This window comes from Emydura macquarii, unplaced genomic scaffold (genome assembly GCF_026122565.2).
Source record: "Emydura macquarii macquarii isolate MOO-44397 ecotype Brisbane River unplaced genomic scaffold, CSIRO-AGI_Emac_v2 contig_306, whole genome shotgun sequence".
In the NCBI taxonomy this organism is placed as follows: domain Eukaryota; kingdom Metazoa; phylum Chordata; order Testudines; family Chelidae; genus Emydura; species Emydura macquarii.
This window is the reverse complement of record NW_027130443.1, coordinates 10,262,244-10,281,760: the sequence shown is the minus strand read 5'-3', so window position 1 is coordinate 10,281,760 and position 19,517 is coordinate 10,262,244. Positions and strand designations below refer to the sequence as shown.

At 48.7% G+C, this 19,517-nt stretch overlaps 2 protein-coding genes across 2 annotated transcripts; both read right to left on the bottom strand.

Annotated features, from left to right (window-relative positions):
• Positions 1-2,547: 2,547 nt before the first annotated feature.
• CDC34 (cell division cycle 34, ubiqiutin conjugating enzyme) lies at positions 2,548-14,538 on the bottom strand. Its single transcript, XM_067558848.1, has 5 exons — positions 14,079-14,538; positions 7,385-7,471; positions 6,104-6,201; positions 5,463-5,597; positions 2,548-2,958 (listed from the first exon to the last, which is right to left on the bottom strand). The coding sequence occupies exons 1-5, from the start codon at positions 14,253-14,255 to the stop codon at positions 2,748-2,750; spliced, it is 708 nt and encodes a 235-aa protein (XP_067414949.1). The 5' UTR covers positions 14,256-14,538; the 3' UTR covers positions 2,548-2,747.
• Positions 14,539-14,665: 127 nt separating this feature from the next.
• Positions 14,666-19,440, bottom strand: TPGS1 (tubulin polyglutamylase complex subunit 1). The gene is made up of 2 exons (XM_067558857.1): positions 19,076-19,440; positions 14,666-18,353 (listed from the first exon to the last, which is right to left on the bottom strand). Exons 1-2 carry the CDS (start codon positions 19,402-19,404, stop codon positions 17,822-17,824), a joined length of 861 nt encoding a protein of 286 aa, XP_067414958.1. The 5' UTR covers positions 19,405-19,440; the 3' UTR covers positions 14,666-17,821.
• Between the last annotated feature and the right edge of the window lie 77 nt (positions 19,441-19,517).

Below are 19,517 nucleotides of genomic sequence, written 5' to 3'. Positions count from 1 at the left end.
CTTCACAATATTCCAGCAACAAATTCCACAGGTTGACCCTGCAGCACTGTGTGAAGCAGTACTTCCTTATGTTAGTTTTAAACCTGCTTCCTATTAATTTCAGTGGGCGACTCCCAGCTTGTGTTACATGAAGGGATGAGCAACACTTCCCTATTCACTTTCTCAACACCACTTTTAATTTTATAGCTCTATCATATCCCCCCTTATTCATCTCTTTTCTAAGCAGACCAATCCCAGTCTTTTTAAATCTCTCCTCCTATGGGTTCCATACCTCTAAGCATTTTTGCTGCCCGTCTCTGTATCTTTTCCCATTCTATCTTTTTGAAGATGGGGCAGCCAGAACTTGATGAAGTATTCAAGTTCTGGGCATGGCCTGGCTTCATAAAATGGCATTATATTTTCATCTTATCTACCCCTTTCCTAATGGTTCCCAATCTCATGTTAGCTATTTTAACTGCTGCTACCCATTAAGCAGATGTTTTCAGAGAAACATCCACAATGACTCCAAGATCTTTCTTGCATGGTAACAGCTAATTTAGACCCCATCATTTTGTATGGGTAGTTGGGATTGTGTTTTCCATTTTGCGTTACTTTGCATTTATCAACACTGAATGGCATTTGCCATTTTGTTGCCCAGTTACCCAGTTTTGTGAAATCCCTTTATAACTCTTTGCAGTCGGCTTTAGTCTGAACTGTCCAGTAATTTTGTAGCATCTGCAAATTTTGCCACTGCACTGTTCACCCCCTTTCCAGATCATTTATGAATATGTTGAACAGCACAGCTGCCAGTCAAGAGCCTTGGGAAGACCCACCCCCCTTTATCTCTCCATTGCAAAAAATTATCCATTTATTCCTAGCCTTTGTTTCCTATCTTTTAACCAGTTACTGATCAATGGGAGGACCTTCCCTCTTGTCCCATGACTGCTTACTGTGCTTAAGAACCTTTAGCAAAGGATCTTGTCAAAGGTTTTCTGAAAGCCTGAGCACACTACGTCAACTTGATCACCCGTGTCCACGTGCTTGTTGACACAAAGAATTCTAATAATTAGTAAGGCATGATTTCCCTTTACAAAAAAGGGGGTTGACTCTTTTCCAAACAGACTGTGTTCAACACTGTCTGATAATTCTCTTCTTTACTATAATTTTAACCAATTTGCCTAGTACTGAAGTTACGTTTACCAGCTTATAATTGCGAGGATGGCTCCTGGAGCCTTCCAGTCCTCTGCGAGACAGCTATGCCTACTAAGCCTCCAGTACAGACACAGCTATGCTGCCAGAAAAGGGCTTCTGTCAGCCCGGCTAACTTCTGTGGAAGCAGTTTTTCTACATCAGAACTCCTTCTGTCTCCACATGCTGCATCTACAGTGGGGACCACGCAGTCATAGCTATGGTGGCATAGGCTCGATAGTGTAGACAGTCAGACTGCAACATCCCAGCGGATGCTGAACTACACATGCAACCTCAGCTGAACGGCAGAGATGGAGAGCCAACCTTACAGACCCCCATCAAGCCGGGGGATGACAAATTCCTTTCCTGGAAAATCCCTAACCCTCAAAGGGGGTGGTGGTGGGTTCTTTAGCTCATATGTGTCAAGAGTTAGTATATAGTCATTACTGACAGCAGGAACCCATTCAGCTGCTCCCACTTATCAGCCCCAGCACATGAAGCAGATGCTTATTTACTGGCCTTGCTGTTCCCGCTCGCTCAGGGCAGCCTGTACTGTGTACTGCAGAGATCCCCCTTCTCCCCACTAGCTATTCCTGTCCTAGCCTTGGAAATACTCAAGTCCCATATGCAAACCTCAGAGGCAGATCACCACCCCATGCTGCGAGCAGCACGCCCTCGTGGTCACATGCCACACGGCTATTCCCTTAAAGTACTTTATTAAATACTTTGCAAAAAAACAGAAACCAAAAGATTGAAAATTAAGCCCTCCCCCCCATCCCCCCCAGTTAAGAACTAAAAACTCCCCCACCCCAGGCTTTTCAGTGCAGCCCTGATGTTCTGCCCTGGAACATTCTTCACCTCTACCCACCTCTGCTAGCTTCACACAATGCTCCACTGCCGAAAGTTTGGCAACTGCGGAAGAGAGGCTCCATGCAGAATGGCTGAAAGGCCCTAGAGAGCATGTGAGCCATTAAGACTCCAATGCTAGCCAAGCCGCCTTTGGAGCCTACTGCCCTCTGATGGCCTGGAGTGGTTCTGCAGAGCCACACTAGCATGAAAAAGCTGAAACTTTAAAAACAAAGTGCAGGGGAGGGACTAGTTACCGCTATGATCTAATCCCATATTGATTAGTTCACAGACTGCAATGAACTAGTCACAAGCACACACATTCCCCCAATCTCTCCACCTCCCACAAGTAACCTATCACCAACACTGCAACCTCCCCAAAACCATTTGTCCTGTGCAGGATTTAAGACAGACACATCCCCAAGTGCCAGATATGATTTGCCAAGCTGTCTGTCACCGTCTCCTTAATGTAACCTAGCTTCCTAGGTTCCCAGCTCAAGGTGGATTTGTAAACACTCCATGTACTCCCCCTGATGCCCACGCCCCCACAGAAGTTTATAAAACAGGGTTTTTACAAAGACAGTTGTGGTTTTTCCTTTACAGCAGAACAGTCTCCCTGTGAGGTAGAGAGTTAATTTCAGGGCTGACAGATCCTAAATTCAAGCCAGTTCATGTGTCCTAGTTGAGGTAAAATTCAATAGTTTATGATAAGTTTTGCAATTGCCAGAAAGGCATCAGGATTCCTCATTGCCAGAATCATCCTCATCGCCATAGCAACTGTCTGCTTCCTCCTCCATCTCATCATCCTCATAGTAATCATCGTAGAAGAGGTCCGAGCCTTCGTCTGGGGCTGGAGTCTTGGTCTTCACACAGTACTCTGCCAGCGTGGTGGGGACCTTCACACCATCCCGTTCAGCATCCACCTTGGTTCCCAGGACTTGCTTCCTGAAAGGGGCAAGGAGCAGATGAGAAAAGGGCAGAGACACGGAGCAGATATTCACTAAGAGGTGCCAGCCTGCCAGTCCTGGAGGCTGAAGTCTTCCACAGAGCTGGACAGGCTTCTCTCATTCTGGCCTGCCAATGGGCACTGACGCATGCCCATACCACTAGGAACCAGAAGGCAGACTGGTCTCCATGGCATACTCAGGTATGAGATGTGTGTGACAGAGGCACACTGGTTATTCACTACTGTTTTGTCAGGCCTGACATACTCACTACGTCTAACACATTGTTGTCATGCTCTGTATCTAAACAGTGTCTTATAAGGTATCATTGGAAAACCAATAAATCAGTGATCATTAATATTCTTGCATAGTTTATGTACAGGTGCATACAAAGAGTTATGAATGTGCTAGAATTATGTTCGGCAAGCAATCCATACACTCAATCTGCCTTAGACAAAAGAACGTATATTTGTTTGTCTGACCAGCCTGGTTGTCAGGCAGAGACAATGAAGTCACATTTACATAAAAGGTAAAGCCACCAAAGTAGGGAGTGGGGGAGATATCATTTGAAGTTCGGACCTCAGATGTAGCCCTGGAGGCTAAGTAATTGAATCAACTGATTTATAACACAGTAATATTATACACAAAGCGTATCAAGTAAGGTCTTATGAAAGCTAATGACACACTGATGATTAATATCATTGTGAAATCTATGTAGTAACCCTATATGAGGAAATATGGAAACTCAATTATACCATGCCTTAAAGTCTAACCAAAACACAGGGAGAAACTGGTTCTCCCCCAGACAGGAGGGAAGGTACCTCTCTCTAATGAAGTTAAGCAATCTGTGTCCAAAACACAATGGAAGCTCCATTTACCTACGAATCAGCAGGGGGATGGGAAAGCCACGGGCAGGGAAAACCAACATAAGGTCATCCTGAGTTTGGGAAAATAGAAGGCGAGAAGAAGCCATCCTGGCATCCATCCCTGGATAGACAATGGGACAGCCCAGAGCTCTTGCAAACTGAGAAAGATGGGTCATTCAACCAAGGGGGATGAAGTTTCTGGGAACTGAATATAAGTGAGAAACCTGCTTAGGCAAAGATCTTCCACCTAGAAAGACACGGAAACCAGCACCTTGTACTTCTGTGGGAGATCCTGACAACCTATGTCCTGTAAGTAAGCTTGTTTTATTTTAATCTAAACCAAATCAGTGCTGAATTAAATTGAAGGGATTATCATCTCCAGTCAACATGGCAAGCTGCTGGGTACTGTCTCTTTGAAGGAGCAAACAAACCTTATTACTTCTGAGCAGTCCAGGAGAGGGCTGGACATTTCAGGGAAGATGGTTCTGGGGAAACTCAGGACTTGGGGTATTTTGAGGTCACTTGGCTAGTAGTAATCAAGGTCTAGTGGAGACCAGAGTGTGACTGCGGTGTAACAAGGAGGCTGCTGGAGTCAGAGTTGCTGATCCAGCAGGGCTGCTTATCACACAGACATTCAGTGCATGCTTGTATGCCTGCTGGGAGCATCCAGACCAGGAAGACAACAGCAGAGCATTTTAAGGCAGCCAAGGTTACAGGGCAGGTGGTGACCACCTCTCCCAGGTCTGGCTTGCACCCCAGAACATGCCAATGGCCACCAAGGGGCACAGTGTGAGGGTGTCTGCTGTGGACATCTATCCATCGAGAACAGACTCATTTGACAAATGTAATTGAATGTGCAGCGTCGTTACCAACCTGTACCATGCTGTCTAAGTCCTGTAGCATGAGCTCTTCAGAACAGGAACTACGTGTTTGCATTGAGCTCTGATTCACGTCTTTATGTAATGCCACAACAAAAATAGCCGAGCCCAGACACTGAGTAACTAAAGTGAAAAATCTTTCCATTACTATTCCACCCCAATACCCTCCAGGTTTTAAGCCATTTATTGGTGCTTCCCTCACACCTTTCAGAGGCCAATTCTATTAAACATTTATGCCTCACAACACTCCTCCCATTTTAACCTGAGATACAGGAAAGGGTAAGAGACTTGCTCCAGGCCCCACACTAAGGCAAAGGGGCAGAGCAGGGCCTAGAACCTGGGTTTGAAGACAAACTCAGCAGAACTTCCCCTCTACACCACCTCTTCACACCCAGCCCAGACACAGGTCATTTGCCATGCCTTTGCTAGGTTGCATGCAGAGCAGGATCTGCATCTGAGATCTTTGCATGCTTTGTTCTCTGCAAAATCCACATCTTATGTTAAAAAATATAGTCCAACTTCTTGTTGGCAGTGAGCTTTCATGGCATTAACCAAAGGGTGGCTGGGCAGTACAGCAAGACTACAGCAACAGTGGAACAAGAATCCATCCTGCATTCAGTCACCTCACAGGTGTTCACCTCAAAGTCTGCGTGAGACCATTTAGATAAACACTCCCAAGCAAAGTAGTCTAAACAAGATGCTCCTCCCTCTTGTTTAAGTGCAAGTTATGACAAACCAGAGGAGCTCAGCTTGCCACGCACCTGATGATGTCCGTGTACTCCCGATCCTTCTCTTTGCTGTCCTTCCACTTCCTGTACATCACAGAGGCATCCACGTTTGCTGGTGAGAAGGTGTTGGGCTCATTGAGCAGCGAGATCACACTCAGAAGGATAGTCCTGGAAAACAGTTAACAAGTGGTGAGATCCAAGACGGGAGATCAGCCAGCCTGCCCCACCCAGATCTGACAGGGACTGGAAATCACAGCATCTTCTGCATGGCAAGGAGTTAAATAGAACCTCGTGAGTTTGCAAGAGCAGCAGCCACTTACACTGCACGTTACAACAGTGACTACATCAGAATTCCCAGGAGCAGATCAGACACCATGACCTTGTTAAGATGAAGGAGAAACCACATGCCAATCAGAAGGCAAGCTGGTCCCAGGTTTCTGAAAGATCTGAATTCCTTTGCCAGCTTACGTAGCCTTTCAACAGTACTGACATCCAGCCTGTAAGAAACTGATTTGCCTTTGAATTTCAAAAGGAATTAAATCCAGATCTTTCCTGCAACCTCTAGAATTAGAAGGGGTTTTCCCAACTGTTTCCTTTGGGCACCTCCCTCTGCCCACTGCATCAGATCTGCTAAGCATCTTGAATCCCATGCATTCCTTGCCTCCAGGCCTTACCGTACATTCTGGGTGGGGTTCCATCGCTCGGAAGGCAGCTCCCCACTCTGCGGGTCATCCACCGGAGGGTGGAGAATTGAAATACAGACATCGCCAGTCTGAAAGCACATAGGGAGAGAGTCTGCTTACACAGGTGCTGACATCTCAACTCCCAGGCACTCCACATCGCTCGACAAGGTGTTTGATTTATTGTGCCCATTGCCCTGTTTGCTCCCAGGGCAGATCTGAGGAAAACGCCGCTCAGGGACTTTACAAGTACCTGGGAACAGACAGCCCCACTGTTGCCAATGCCCAGAGAAAAGAGGATCAATTCAGCTGTCCTATCTTCACACCTTGGAGAGCAAGTCCTGGGACAGGGACCTCAAGGCTCTCCTGGCCTCCCCTAAGCCAGCTCTCTGGCAGATTTCAGGCAGCCTGAAAGGCCTCACAGTGCAGGGAGCGAGGCCACTTGCTATGACAAATCCAGCAAAGAACCTCCCCAAGCTGTACTGTAGAGATGCACCTATGGGCTGAGCCAGTACAGACATGACACCCTGAGGAGGGTCTGCAGGGAGAGGTTCACTCCAATCACCCTTGCAGTGTCGATTTAAGCACCAATCTAAGTCACTACCCACTACTAGCCCTTAAGAGTACTGCAGATTGCCACAGTCACTTCAGGACAAGGAATAGATGGCTGTCAATGACTTAGCGGTGGAACGCCCAGGAATCATTTGCAAAGAGCACTGATCTGGGACACTTGTAGAGAAGCCCTCCCTGCCTACAAGAGCCGTATCCCCCAGTGCTCTGAATGAGGCATACACAGACATATACACAGAGCACTGTGTACCCTAAATACTTTCTGCAGCCTGCCACAGCAGGTGTGTGCTGAGAGTCTTGCAAGTGACTTGCTCACTCGGTATCTCCCCTTGGATCTTACGGGGTAGGACAACATTCCAGCCAGGTGCTGTGGGCAAATAAAGCAAGCACAAGAGACAGCAAGCCTAGACAAATGGACTAATTCTAGAACCGATTCCAAGAAAGGAGATGAACTGTCCAAGACAAGGACAAGCCTGGGCTAGCTGCTGTGTTTTCAATAGGTACAAGACACTTCCAGGAGAACCCCCAATGTATTTGCTTAAACCCCCACTCCACTACAAACCCCAGGACATGTCAACACAGGCTGGTGTTTTGACACAGCAGGGAGGTCAATATACAAATGCAATCCAGAGGGCCACTGCAGCAATTGACTAGAAACCCAATCTGTCCTGGGGGGCAGATGAGAAGACAGTCCGTGCGACCTACCTCATAGATGTTAGGGTGCCACATTTTGGTCAGGAACCTAAAGGCAGGGGGCGAATAGGGATAATCAATAGGAAACCTGAGACGAGCCTGTGAAGAAAAAGTGGAGAAGTCAGTGGTAGTGGTGGGGTGTCATGACCTTGCTGATACTTCTGGGATCAGCTGTGGATCTCCAGTGAAGTCTGTACACAAAACCAGATGAGCTGGGAGGGCATCGAGCCCATGTGCACCCCACAGGCACCCTGCACACAGACAGGAAACAAACCCCTTCTCCCACAACTCCAACAAGTAGTTACCAGCTAGCCTTTTCCAATGGGAGCATCAGTACCACTTCCTATGGAGTAGCAAATCCAAAGCTACCAGGTATTTACAATTTAGAGACAACTTCTCTTTACCACAGCTAAGAAGGGGAGGAAGCCTGGTTGAGTGGTTAGAGCATAGGCACAGAAAATTAAAGAGCTATTCACAGCTGAGTCACAGACTGGGACCTTGGGCAAGTCACAAACGCACGTGCCTCTTTCCCTACCTGTGAAGGGAGGATAATAGCTTCCCTGGCATGTCTATTTGGGAAGATAGGACCACTGCTCATAATAAGCACTTTCAGATCTTTAAGTGGACAGTGCTATGGAAGGTCAGATATAAACCAGCCCAGAGGATTTTAGGCACTTTCAACTGTTTCAGCTGTTAACAGGCCCCCTGAAATCCCTCCCCCTTGCAAAGTGGAGATCAATCCTTGCAGCTCTAGTGGAACAGCTTTGCATTGCTAGATGGAGGCCATGTAATCCTACACTCATGCCTTATCCCCTAGGAAGTGGAGTGCCTTGATACTCAGCAATACTGGCTGATGAAAGAGGCACCCAGGTCTCCTTACAGAGATGGTAGTGATGGGGCTTCTAGGAAGGTATTAGACAGGAACAATGATGGTCTGAACTCTGGCAAAGATTCAGAGCAGAGGGCAAGGAGACCTCCCAGGCTGGATTTATGGCATTTTTTGGAGGGAATTTGAGAGATCATGGCGGTCTTGCCTCCTTATCAAATCTGCTTCCTTGTATGCCCCATCCCAGCACCGTCTCCCCTTCCCTCTTCAAGAGACTCCAGCAGAGTACTGGTTCTCTACCATTTCCCCAGCACATACAATTCTCTCTAACACTTGTTGTTTCCTCCCAGGTGAGGGATGAGTCACTGCTCAAAAGGCCAGCTACATATTTTTTTTTTTTTTTTTTGGGGGGAAGGGGGTTAGGAAATGGGGGGGAGAGGAGGAGAAGGGAACCACAAATTAAACTAGCAGACTCTTAGTTGCCAGACTAGTCAATGGCCTAGTGCTCCACACACCTTCAAGGCATTGCAAGGAAGTGTGTGCAGAGAGGCTGGGATGAGATCCATGCACAAGGTGGCTAGCTATGAGACTCCACCAGCTACTAGTCTGCTCCCTGCCACCTCCATGCAGTCCCAGACAGTCCCAGGGAAAGATGCTCAGCTCCTTCCAAGCTCATCTGTACAGCCACCAGGTGCTTCCTCCATCACTGAGCTATTGGGAGAGGCTTCTGGTTCATCTAAAGCCTACCTCCAATAACCATTCCTCTCCCCGGGTAGGTAGAACTATAAAACCTGATACAGGAGTGTGGGGGCAGGAAGAAATGCCAAGAAGGCCCCAGAAATTTCTGACCCTCTGGACAGGTACTCTTGCCTTGCAGGCGTTAGGGCACGGCCCATAGATCAAATTATTTTCTCCTCAAATTGATGAAGGGGCATCTTCAGACAGCTGTGCAGACTGGTCTAGTCTATGAGGTCAAGTTTGCTGCCAGTCACTATGTTTACTAGAGACACAGACTTTGTTTCTGTGGTATTATAATAGCTCAAGGCAAGAACTACAGGCTGCCTGCCCAACAAGTTCTTCAGGGTTAATTCCTTTCGAGACAGGAAATAGCTAAAATGGGTCGAGTCTCTCCTCTGTATCCTAGAATGATGGACTCCACCATTCTAGATTAAGGCAGCCCATAAACCAGGGAAGCTTGGGTGATAATCTTCAGCACTGGGTCGTCTTGTTCCAGTCTGAAGCGAAACCAAGTTGGCATGCAAACAAAGTAGTAAGCAAACAAGAGGTCAGCAAACCAGCACAACAAAAACAAGCAGGGCTTTTTCTTAGTTGAAGGAACGCAGTGTTAGGTATACAAGTTATTTTGCTTCAAAGGGTGAATTCAGTTTGGCGCCTCGATGCAATTGGCCAGATCTAGTCAGGACTAGATAACATTTAAAGAAACACCATAAACCTAGACTCCATCTAAAACTTTCAACTGCTATTGCTACAAGTGGCAAAAATGGAACTAGAACTGAGATGAGAGAAGAGTTTTGTTTTCCCTTCACAAAACCTCAAGAAACATCCCTAGATCATTTTGCTCTTCTATAGCACATTTCATGTTAGAACCTTAAAAGGTCTTTATAACGATTAAGCCTCACATTAGGCAGGTAAGGAAAACCAAGGCATGCGACAGGTTAAATAACTTGCCAAGTTAGTGGGCTGTGGCAGAGAGTCAGGAGTGTAAGTCAGGAATCCTGATTCTAGTCATCATGGTCTCCAACCAGATTCCTTCCCAAATGTCAGTAACAGCACAGAGCTGGAAAGAGCTGACAGTGTTATAGGGTGGGGACAAGTTTTGCTGAAAACAAAGATCAGCAGTTCATTCAGCAGCAGCCTTAGAGGATAAATGTAGAAGCCAAGGAGCCAGACAGGTGAAAAGCTGCCCTGAAATAAGATCTTAGCCTGATCCAATTCCATGAATTTTGGCCCATCCAGGAACAGACATGGTGTTCTGTAGTGTTGTTGTAGTTGTGTCAGTCCCAGGATATTAGAGAGACAACAGGTGGGTGAGGTAATATCTTTTTTTGGATCAACGTCTGTTGATGAGAGAGGAGCTTTCAAGCTTACACAGAGCTTTTCTTCAGGTCTGGGAAACTTACTCAATGTCACAGCTAAATAAAAGGTGGAACAGATTGTTTAGCATAAGTAGTTAACACTTTCCAACTGACCGTTCAAGATGAAGTGACCCATTAACACCCCTTCAGCGATAGGGAGGAAAGGAAGGGGAGAAGCAACTGGGGGGGGGGGGGGGGTACTGGGTTTTAGAGACTGTTGTTCCATGTTCCTTACACTTGCTATTTCCCCCTGCCCCCATTCCCCAAGAAGGGAATTGCAGAAACACAGCAGGTATGTGAAACATGATGCTGGTCTCAGACACCTCTTTACACCTGAGCGCAACCAGCTAAATCTCACAGGACATTCGGAAATCAAAGCTACTGCTCCCAATCCAATTTATTGACATGAAACAAAGAAAATAGCCTCAATTCCACAGTGGCAGTGCTCAAAATACAAAAATAGCTCAAAGCACTAGAAGCCAAGTGAGCAACTATAGCATGTCTGCACAAAACCATCATCTAAGAAGCTGGTTTTGGGACCCAGCAGTCTGTTAGGTCTATTGGTCAAAGCTGCAGCTAGAACAGCCAAGTTTAAGCATTAATGGTCAGACTTCCTGTGTGACATTAAGCAACTTTCTCAACCTCTGTGCCTCAGTCGCCTGATCTGCAGAATGGGAACAGTACCTTCCTCCAGCACAGCTTAGCTGTCTGTAAGCTACTTGCAGATCCTCAAGCTGCTGTGGAGAATTGGAGCTTTGTGATTAATGCAAGTTGATTTAATCCCTAAGAATAGCTGGTCCCTGTTAAGACAGACCAAGGCAAAAACTGGCAGGGGTGCATACTTCAGATGCTAAAAATAAATGCCTATGTATTTTGCACATCAGTCCAGTTCTCTAGCAGGCTGAGCCACCACAATAGGGTCCTCTTGCAGACAGCAGCAACAGGGATCCCAAGGCTTAAAGTGGGCCATGGAAACAGACTTTCACTTAGCCTTCTGAGTCAGGGACAAAAACACAGGCTGGGTGGTGTGTGGGAAGCCAGCAACATCCCTGCCAAGCTGTACCTTTTCCTATAGAGCCAGGACTCCAGTCTGTCAGCACAGAGACTTTTCATGTACCTTGGAGCCATACAGAAAGATGCACAGCTTCAGAGATGTCACAGTGTAGCCTGGGGCCGATACCCAGCCCTGTGGGGATTTCCAGAGGCAGGTAGGGTGCCAGTAGTGGGCTGCTCACAGCAACAGAGCACTCAGCTCTCAGAAAGGACAGCACAACTGCCTACAGATGGAATGGTAAGATTAAGGTTTAAAATGTGTAGTAACCTTCTGAAGTGCTTTTCAGCAGAGCCTCTGGGGTCCTTTATAGGAGAGCTGGAAGGTAAAGCCTGCTAAGGGACAGTGCCAACTAAAAATGCTTCTGGCTCAGTAAAATAATTCTGTTTCACTGGACAGCATATTCTCACCCCATCCCGGATCTGGTACCATAGAGGCATAATCCCAACACAGGCCCCATTCAGAAAGGTAACCACAGACAAGGTTTTGTAATTACAATCTGAACACCACAGGATGCTGCCTTGTTGGGCCATGTGGTAACAACCATTAGAAGATGTATATAAAACAGAGACATTTGCTTTGTCACACTGGATTCAGACAGCCTCTCCCTCCCAGCTCTCCAAAAATGGTCCTGAATTTGATCCACAGTTCAAATGGCTTCTTCTTCCACTCCCCGCCACTTTTCCCTGCCAAACTCAAACCTCAGTCACAAATTAGGTTTTGGGTCAAAGAATTCTGCACAACTATGAGAAGGAAAGGGGATTATCACTGGGTCTACTGTCCCTTTAAATACATTACCATCTTGCCTTCAAACACAGCCCTTTGTTTGACTATCCTGTTCTCAGAGACACAGAAAGAGGGGTGAAAATAATAAGTTGGGACTTAAACAAGATTTTTTTGCAGAGCTTCATAGGGTCAGGCCCCCTCCCGGCCAAACACAGACAAGACGGTACAGCAAGCTCTGGTTAGACACAGCAGAAGTTCTCGTAATAATCCCCTTTGTTGTGCTAGAGAGGATCAGAACAAAACCTTTCAGAGGCAGAACATTCCCAAGAAGGGATCCTTGAAAACAACAGCACTTTGCTATGAACTGTGCATGTTGTTGACATTAACACAAGTTAAAGGAGAAATCCTCAACTCCAACCCCAATACAGAGAGGCTAGTCTATTGTCCATGGATCAATATGTTGGATTAGAAGACTTCGGTAAAAAGGGGAAGGCAAGAGCTGTTGAGTAGGTATGTGTAAAAAAAATCAGTGCTTCCTAGGGACGCCACCAGAGCCCCATGCTGAGAGCCTGGTTAGGGATGGCAAGTCCCTGCCCAGCCCAAAAGATGGGGTCAGGGAGGAGACTCATCTGTGGTTTAGCTTGCACACCTGATATGGCAGTGGCAGACTTGCCTGCCCAGGTGCAGGGAAGAGGAGTCTCCCAGGTTTTGGGGCACAGCTGACCTTAGGCTGACTCATTCCTGGGCTCATTTCCACCCAGCTCCCAAGGACTGAGAGACGGGGGAGGGGGCAGGAAGGAGAGAGAGCAGCTTCCCAGATTGCACAAGACTCGATATTAACACACACTCCACCTCTACAGGTCACCCAGCATACACAGTCAGACACCCCTCTTTATCCCCCACTCTAAAACAATGCCTCCTCCACACTCCTTCCCCTGGAAGAAGGACCTAGACTATCACCAAGGAGCAGCTCACTAGGCCTGAGGCACTTGTCTCCATACACAGCGAGTCCTTTGTCTCCCGCCTCCTGAAGTAGGGTGTAGGGGCTGTGGCAATGGTAAGACCCTCACACCCCCTACAGCAAAGCAGCAGCCCTCCAAATGCCAGACACAGGGGAAGCAGCTCCCAGAGGATGCAGAAAGGGCTTCGTCCAATGATCTCTCTTCTACCCAGGGACCCGGTGGGGAGCAGGTCCCCAAAACCACTGGGAGAAATTACGAGGAAAAGCGATTCCCAACCAAACTGGTTCCCTCGGCCCCCTCCAGCTTCCAGGGCAAGTCCCTCACCTTGGGGGGATAGCTCCATTACTAAAAGCCACCTCAGTATCCCACCCAAAAGATCGGAGACACCCCCCGCCCCCCAAGCATCCCTCATTAGTGGAGGCCCTCAGGCTTCCCTGACGTCCTGTCCTTTGAGTCCTGCACGCAGGGAGCATTCCCCTACAGCCCAGAGAACAGGGACCCTCTTAGTCCCTGCTTACTGGTCTCCACCACAAGACCCCCACCCAGCCCAGCCCCCAATCCCCACGGGACGCCCCCCCCCCCGCCGCACAGGCCAGGCCCGCCCAATCATCACGGGACGGCCCCCCCGCCGCACAGGCCAGCCCCCCCCCCATCCTCACGGGACGCCCGCCCCCCCCCCCACGCCGCACAGGCCAGGCTCCCCCCTCAATCCTCACGGGACGCCCGCCCCCCCCCGCCGCACAGGCCAGCCTCCCCCCCAATCCTCACGGGACGCACAGGCCAGGCCCCCCCCATTCCTCACGGGACGCACAGGCCAGGCCCCCCCCCCCCCATCCTCACGGGACGCACAGGCCAGGCCCCCCCCCATCCTCACGGGACGCCCGCCCCCCCACGCCGCACAGGCCAGGCCAGGCCCCCCCCATCCTCACGGGACGCCCCCCCCCACAGGCCAGGCCCCCCCAATCCCCACCGGGACCCCCCACTCACAAGCAAGGCCCCTCCCCACCGGACCGCCCCCCCAGCCAGGGAGGAGCCCCCCGCTCACCTTGAAGTAGCCGCCCTCGTAGTGGGTGTTGGGGGGCCCGAAGATCGCCACCTCCCAGTTGTACAGGTCGCCCTCGTCCACCAGGGTGACCCGGAACCCCTCCACGGGCTCCTCCTGCAGCCCCTTCAGCTCCAGCAGCAGCGCCTTCTGCGAGCTGGGCACCAGCGGCCGGGCCATGCCGACAACCGAGCTAGGCCGCGGAGAAGCCGGGGACTCGCCTGAGCGCAGCGGCCGGGGAAGGAGCGCGGGGGGCGAGATGGACGGCGCCTCACAGGCCGCGTCTTACTGCTGGGGGAGGTGCGGGGGGGAACCGACCGACTGAGCCGCTCGGGCGCGGGGCACGACGGGACCTGTAGTTCACTGGGTGGGGGGCCAGACCCCGCCCACCGCGCTCGCGCCAACCTATGGGAGGCTCAGGCAGTGAGCGTGGGGGCGGGGCCTGACGCTGAGGACTCCAGCTCCCAGCAGCCTTTGCGAGAGAGGCAAGGATTTGTGACTTCATGGAGGGCGGGGGAAGAGGCGGAGGCACCGCCCCTCTAGCCCTAGGGGCGGGGGGTAGCGTGAAGGGAATTTGGGCACAGGGGAGAGTGAACTAAGGGAGGAGGGAGCAGTCCGTGCAGGGAGAAGGGATGGGGAATTAGAGCAAGAACAGGAGTGATGGGGGAGAAGGGGGCAGGAGCAGGGGGCTCGTGGGGGTTTGGAGGGGCAGGGGTCTGTGATGGGATTAGGCTAGAGGAGGAGATGGATTCTAACAACACATGAGTGTAAGGCCCACACATTCCCCAGGGGACTGATACTTTTCTCCACAAGCCTTTTCCTCTTCCAGATGCAGTTCCCATCCCTACTAGCTCCCCTTCCCCACCACACTAGCTACACAGAACGGACTACAGTAAAAAAAAAAACCAATCCTTTATTATAGAACACTCTTTGGATGCATTAGCGTGATGTCCACTACACTAACCTTCAGTGAATAAGCTCCACTGGCCTTCTCTCTCTTTGCGACGTCAGCTAGTCCTGGGACTTTGTCTTCTCCCACATGCTAAACGGAGACTATGGCTCTCAAATACTTCCACTAAGGGCCCTAGCAGAAAAAGTGCAGCGGGAGCTGGAAGTGATGCAGGTGTCACATTTGGAGAAGCATTCTTCCCTTTATCTATGAAATGAAAGGCTCAGCACTGTGTCAGGGCAGGAAGTGCACACTCTGGTACTGGTAATACCATCTTTCAGCTGAGATGTGAAACCATGGTTCTGAGCACCTGTTGCTATTAAAGATCTCCATTGGATTTTTTGCTGAAGCTACAGCAGCCTCTCCAAATTAAGGTAATTATTTTAAGGTAATTTTAAGGTAATAATTTTAAGGTAATTTTTTCCTTCTGTTAAATGAGTATGTTCATTTTAAGCCTTAAATTGTCATTAGGGGCCCTGACCATTCTGTCCCATAGCTGGCTGCATTTCACTGATTGGCAGAGGAATGCTATCTACGCATAGTTAGTTTATAGACAAAGCATTTGGGGCTCTTTGGATAAAAGATAATAAAATGGCTTTCAAGTCTCACAGATGACAAACTATACCATATATACCCCTGTGGCTGTTTATAAAAGTCACTCTACTGCAGGTCAGGGCTTACCATCAGTAAATGTTTTCAATTGTGCTGGATTATATACTTGTCAGTTAAGTGGAGCCTTTAGGCATGATTATTACACTTCACCACTTTACTGCAATTTACTATGCGAGGGTACAATATATCTTAAGTATAGGAAAGTGCCCATTAATGGGAAATAGTATGGTAGATTTTGACTTTTGAGGTAGACCTACTGTAAAAATACCAAATGCTTGGTGAGACTGCAGCTAATTTTAGCTGCTACAGTCTAGTGGGAGACAAGGCGCTTGTGCTTCCTTACTGAATTTGGCACTATGTTGTTTGGTGAGCTAATGGAAGCCACTTAATATTTGAGGGCCTCTGCTCCTCCACCTGTAAAATGCATATTGTACAACTCACCTCTCAGCATTATTCTGAGGCGTAATGGCCAAGATTAGTGAGTGGGTAAGTGAATTTGGGGACTCATCCTGATTTTCAGCTGGGTGCTCAGCACTTCCAGAAAAATCAGCTCCCTTAAAGGTTGGGTGTCCAAATTCACAGGTCACTTTTGAAAGTCTTGGACAATGTTTCTAAAGCCCTTGGATCAAAGGTATGAACATAGGGTAAATATATCTCCGGCCTAGTGGTAGGACATCAATGCTTTCTATCAGTTTCTATCCTTTTCAGAAATTAATGGGACCCTGTCACAAGTGATCACACTGAAACCACGAACATGTCTGAGTGATGAAGGGGTTCAGAACACAGGATTTGTGTATATTTCAAGTGCCCTACTTTTAACTCAGACAAAAGAGGCAGGCAGACAAGCTCCAGTGCTGACAATTCTGTAATATACAGTGACAGCAACCCCAAAACATACGTCACCTAAAGGCCACAACACTTTCTCTCTTTTTCAAAGTCTCTCCCTCTATTTCTCCCCCTGCTGCCCCTTTTCTTAACTTCACAGGGGGCTGCCAGTGCTCTGAGATCCTCAGAGAAAGCATGCTATAAAATGCAGGGTATTGCACTAGTCGTACCAGCATTGATGGCCGTAAAGGTTCTAATGCAACAAAGAAAGATGTTTGCAGCCAAACTAACAGGGTTTAAATCATTGAATGCCCTCCAATAAACCAGTATGAATAATCATAAATCTAAACTCACAAATAAATAAGTTATGGTCCAACCAACATCACCAGTTGAAGGGTTAAGTAAATGTTGCAAGGTATAGAGGGAATTTGAACTTGGCCTATTTTTGCTTCAGTATCTGGTGTTCAAATTCCAGACTTATTAGCAAATCTGTAATATACCACAGTTTAGCATTATACATTACCAATCACATATGATCTCTGCTTTTGAAAGTCCAGATTACAAGATTCAGTTTAGTAAATTGCAATGTGATGAAATACTAGGAATAGTTTAATGCAAATTTAGGGTTCTGAAATTTAGCCACTGGCCAACACAGAACTAGCAATTGTTTTCGATGATCTAATTTCTTGCCAGATATTTGTCATCTTACATATTTAACAAAATTACATCACTTAATTAATAACACTTAAATAATAGGGGTGTTTAAATCCTCCAAATGCTGTATTTACTTGTTAAGCCTCACTACAATCCTGTGAGGTAGCTATTGCCCCCATTTTATAGACAGGGAAAACATAACCTAAGTGACTTGCCCAAAGTCACAAAATACATCAGTGGCAGAGCCAGGACCACAGTTCAGAAGTCCCCAACTCCCAATCCTGTGCTCAGGCCATACTGCTTCACTGTTAGTTGCTAGCACTGCCCTGGAATTCATGGGCTTCCCTGGATGTTCCCCAAGCTATAACCTAAGCAGACGTTTACAATAGCTATTGAAAATAAACAGGCATTTTAAAAAGGAGGTTCTCAGTTCTGGATATACAAGCCAGCAGATCAAATGCTACAAGTGGCTGGGCATTTAAAGTGTTCAGGTTGGTTATGCGGTGAATGGGAAATTTAAGACAAGCATTCTCTAGTCAAGTCAATCCAGAGTTCTTCTAGAAAGGACAGGAACTGGTGGCCCACTTTGCTCCCCCGTGGCCTACTCTGGCCACCTAATGTTCCAGGATTTGATATTTCCTCAGAATAATCTGCTCCATTTGAAGCCCTAAGAGAACACAGGGAATGTTGTCCCCACTGGAGAGTGTCAGTCAATGGATTTTACTTTCGCAATGAATAGTGTTGTGGCTTTCTTTAGAAATTCTTCCCTGTTCATGGAGGAGTAAATCTTCCTCTCTAGCAATGCTTTGTCCATGGCCAAAGCCAAACAGTCTGGTCCCAGCTTGGAGCCGGCTTCCAAGTAACGGACAGGCACAGAGAAGTCGCTGGCTCCAAGAGCCTCTTCCAGAGTGCCTAGAACTGCCTGGCAAACCCTTTTATCTGCCATGCCAGAACCGTCATCAAGTATGTCGTACAAAGTATCTGCTTTGGCCACAAACTCAATAAGCACGAAGCAGCTGAGCACTCCATAGCGAAAGACATCAAAAGGCACTGCCTCATGGTCCCGGCACTGGATCTTTCTCAGCAAAGAAGAAACCACCTCTTCTGGGGCTTCCCCATCTTGGCAGATCTTCTTGAGCAACTCACTGTAGATTCTCCCATTGACACCTGGCTTCTTCCTCCTGCCCCTGGCGCTCAGGCTCTCGTAAGCCATGCTGACGTTATTGTTAAAGGCGGTCCTGCCATGACACACAATCAAAGAATTTGTTAGCACCCAGGGTTGGGGTTGGTGGGGAGGGTGAAGTTCCAACTTACAGATCCATAGCTAAAGCAACCACTACCAAAACTCAACTGGGAGAAGCTTGCAACAGTCCAGTCCAGCTACAGTTCATGTTTTCCTGCCATGCAAGATGAATCATACCGAATAACATTGAGCCCCACACCCACTCTCCACCAAAGCTCCATCTTCTTTAATCCAGTGCCCTGGACAGTAAAGCAGGTCACAGAAGTTCACTAACTCCTCAGAGTGGATCATACGAATAGCACTTAAGCTGATCTGGACCCAAAGGTAGCTTCCCCTCCTGATTTGCAGAGCTACAGTCCTCCCCGCACCTGCTGTGCATGGCTGTGGAACCAAGGACAGAATAGCCAAGAATGAGCAGGCCAAAGACACTGCAAATCCCCACAGCCTGCTCTCTCAGCAGCCTGCAGAGACTACACTCCGGCACGTGCGGGCCCCCTTAACTAACAAGAGCAGGAAAAACCTAGCATCAATGCAGCCATGAAGACTACAAGTCCCAGCATGCATTGCTCCCCTTGAAGGCTAGACCTTCCCATAAAGACTACAACTCCCAGAATGCTCTACGCGCCGGCTCAGAGAAAGTTAAACTGGGCGTGGGCCGGGGCATGCCGGGAGTTGTAGTCTCGCGTCGCACCCCCTCACCAGGTCACCGCTCCGCACCTGTGTGAGTGGTGGGCCAGGCGCACGTACCACACGGCCCGGACAAGGCGCTGCTGTTGGCCGTGCAAGTCCCTGGCCGCGGCACCGCCCTCGGGGCCGGTCAGTACCAGCTTTTCGAAGTAACTGGCTAGGAAAGAGACAGGCTCCTCGGGCCGGGCCTCCAGCACCTTCAGCAGTGCATCCCGCACCATGGCCGTCACCCCGGCTTGGAATAGGAACTCGGCCTCGCTCTCCAGCTCCCGGCCTCCAGCGCCCGCCCGAACGGGCTCCATAAGCCCGCTACCCGCCGCCGGGGCTGGAGCGGAGCGCCGCTTCTCACAGACCGCCATCTTGCTTGTGGGCGGTGAGGCCACTCTGCCGCCATCTTGACTGTGGACTACCAATCCGTTGGTAAGGAAACCGCCCGTCCGCCATATTACTTACTGGCAGCCAATCAGCGGGG

Bases quoted from the DNA above. Each gene is read 5' to 3' on its own strand.
- CDC34 (XM_067558848.1), bottom strand. From the start codon at position 14,255: ATGGCCCGGCCGCTGGTGCCCAGCTCGCAGAAGGCGCTGCTGCTGGAG. The intron at 6,202-7,384 runs GTAGGTCGCACG...ATGTGCTTTCAG, and splicing joins GGCACCCTAACATCTATGAG to ACTGGCGATGTCTGTATTTC. The intron at 5,598-6,103 runs GTAAGGCCTGGA...ACTGTTTTCCAG, and splicing joins AACCCCACCCAGAATGTACG to GACTATCCTTCTGAGTGTGA.
- TPGS1 (XM_067558857.1), bottom strand. From the start codon at position 19,404: ATGGCGGTCTGTGAGAAGCGGCGCTCCGCTCCAGCCCCGGCGGCGGGT. The intron at 18,354-19,075 runs GTGCGGAGCGGT...GTGTCATGGCAG, and splicing joins CTGGCCCACCACTCACACAG to GACCGCCTTTAACAATAACG.